The following is a 2,326-nucleotide window of genomic DNA, read 5'->3' as shown; positions in this document are numbered from 1 at the left end:
ATGTGATTTAACCGGCCGTGAAAGCCTTCATAGACTCACTTTTTCATTTCCTCCCCACCCAGCGCCGTGCTCTTTGCCCAAAATCTACCATGGCCAGTACATGTCTGGATACAGGGCAGGACTCACTATTGCAAACGGATCTTCAGTAACCTTCCAATGTGAGGAAGACTACGGGCCTTCAAGTGCGCAACCATTAGAGTGCTTGCTGGGTAAGCCTTTCACACAAACCAAGCATTTCTTCACTAGAGGAACCCTCCTCCCCAGGTGAACTGCACCCTCGAAGCCCGACTTGCCGCAAGGAAGGCGATCTCATCCCAGAAACGCACTATTTGGGCGGAAAAGACATCGTAAAGGGCGGAGACATTACTGTAATTGAGTATGGACGCTCCAATGGGAAACCTTGCGGTCCTCCCGCCAAGTAAGTGGCACCTTTTTAGCACCGTAATCGTGAGGGTTTCCAGTGGGTAAATTCACCATACACACAATGTTTCCTTTTCCAGGGTTCGAGCCTCATTAGTTTACCAAAACGGAATCCCGTTGCTCGATGATGAAAACAATTTCCCGGATGGAAGCGAAGTGAGTTTCAACTGCATCGAGGGTCTGATGGGGGAGCGAACCACTTGGAAAATAGTCTGTGAGGATGGCAGCTGGATAGGCCGCTCCTTAAATTGCGGTAGAACAATGCAAACCTCCACATCCACAAACTAAAATTTCGTCGAATTTCCTTTGTAGAAGCTGAGGAAATCATGGCATCGCAAACCATCATCAACAACAGCACCTGCGTGTTCAGGAACCAGGAACCCAACGTGATTTCGTTTTACAACGACCAGCAAATCAGGGAGGCGATAGTGGATTTTCCTGCGGGAGCAATTTTGGTGTCCAGATGTGTGGATATTGGCAAATACGCAATGGCTGGTAAGTGTGCGGGCAAAGTGGGAGACCAACAGCAAGAACTCTGATTGGTTTAGGCCCCCGGCGGAGACGATGCATGGGAGGAGAGTGGGACGGCCCCAAACCAGCCTGCTTCGGCCTCAACCAGGAAAACGACTATTCCATGGAAAAACCGCCCACGATCCTATTCCGGCATGAAAAGGGGCCGATCGGTACCATCCAATAATCCACACCAATTTCCCGATTAATTCCCTAATGTTTCAGCTCAGTCAAATGATGGGAAGCTCATAGTCTATCCAGGCACCATTCTCCACATGGAGTGTTTATGGATCAAGCGATTTGGGAATCCCAAATGGAACGTTAGTCATGAATATAGGTGCAAAACGAACACGAATGGTAGGCGGTTGTCAATAAAAAGTGCATATTTGTAGGGAATACCTGCAGGGGTGGACCACCGACGTAGGCAGGGACTCTCAGCTGGAATACAGACTGTCGATCATCCATGCTACCGAAAACGATTCTGGAATATTCACCTGCACTACGCCTGCTCGATATGATCATGCCATTGAAGTGGTGGTCAAAGGTTTGGCTCCAGCAAACCCTCTTCCATACAGAGTGAAATGACGAGTCGCTTTTCAGCTGTTCATTGTCCAAATTTACCTCAAAGGCGTGCATTAAATGCAAGCACCCACAGCACCAAAATGAACAGCATCATCCAGTTCGGCTGCAATGATGGCAATTCTTTGATTGGTGCTCCGGAGGTCACCTGTTTGCCCTCTGGAAACTGGAGCGCGCCATTTCCCATATGCGAAAGTACTGGTTTACTCTCTTTTTTAGAGTTATTTTTAATTCGACTTTTGGTGAACATTTATTCATACTTTTTATTTGAGAATTATTTTCCAAACCTTCAAAAAGAGACACCATTATTGCAGGATTTTTCGCAATCACACACTGTTTTTCTAAGAGATCGTAACTTCGACTCCAGACCAAACAGCTACTTGTATTTTTCACCAATTATAGGCGATTCTTACTCCTACAGACCACAAAGTTCTGATTTTTGCCGACTTTGTGAATGATTGACTTGAAGCAATACGCGCGCGGTTTAAAAAAATCGTAACTCCTAATCCAGAGTCAGTAGCTTCTTCAAACCTTCACAGTTTATAGCAGACCTTCAAAGCAAGACCATTAAAGAACGAATTAAAAATATTTTCTTCAAAACAAAATTCTTTCGCCGGGCCGGAAAGCAACATAGAATCACAAAAGCTGTGGAGTCGCCCTTTAAAAACCGTTTGTAATCATCATAAGAGATAGACCTTCGAGGCCATTCCTTGAAATTGAAGGGGTTTTCAGGCCGTCGTTCGGTAGAATTTCTTCCTGACGTTTCGCAAGCACGAGTGGCTTGCATCTTCAGAAGTGGTTTGCTTGAACGCTTACA

The 2,326-nt window shown here is 46.0% G+C and overlaps 1 protein-coding gene across 1 annotated transcript in view; it reads left to right on the top strand.

Annotated features, from left to right (window-relative positions):
• Positions 1 to 62: 62 nt before the first annotated feature.
• LOC109536231 (sushi, von Willebrand factor type A, EGF and pentraxin domain-containing protein 1) overlaps positions 63 to 2,326 on the top strand; it is a gene marked incomplete at its 5' end in the record, with an annotated part of 3,855 nt that continues 1,591 nt past the window's right edge. The window contains 8 exon segments of the mRNA XM_019902346.2: positions 63 to 209; positions 265 to 418; positions 501 to 673; positions 733 to 915; positions 969 to 1,103; positions 1,156 to 1,267; positions 1,323 to 1,474; positions 1,531 to 1,704. Of these exon segments, the coding sequence (XP_019757905.2) occupies positions 63 to 209; positions 265 to 418; positions 501 to 673; positions 733 to 915; positions 969 to 1,103; positions 1,156 to 1,267; positions 1,323 to 1,474; positions 1,531 to 1,704 (1,230 nt within the window).

The sequence above is a fragment of the Dendroctonus ponderosae genome, unplaced genomic scaffold (assembly GCF_020466585.1).
Source record: "Dendroctonus ponderosae isolate FM_Combo_2020 unplaced genomic scaffold, Dpon_F_20191213v2 Dpon_F_20191213_6, whole genome shotgun sequence".
Classification (NCBI taxonomy): domain Eukaryota; kingdom Metazoa; phylum Arthropoda; class Insecta; order Coleoptera; family Curculionidae; genus Dendroctonus; species Dendroctonus ponderosae.
Note: the sequence above shows the minus strand (reverse complement) of the source record. Positions and strands in the feature narration are given on the sequence as shown.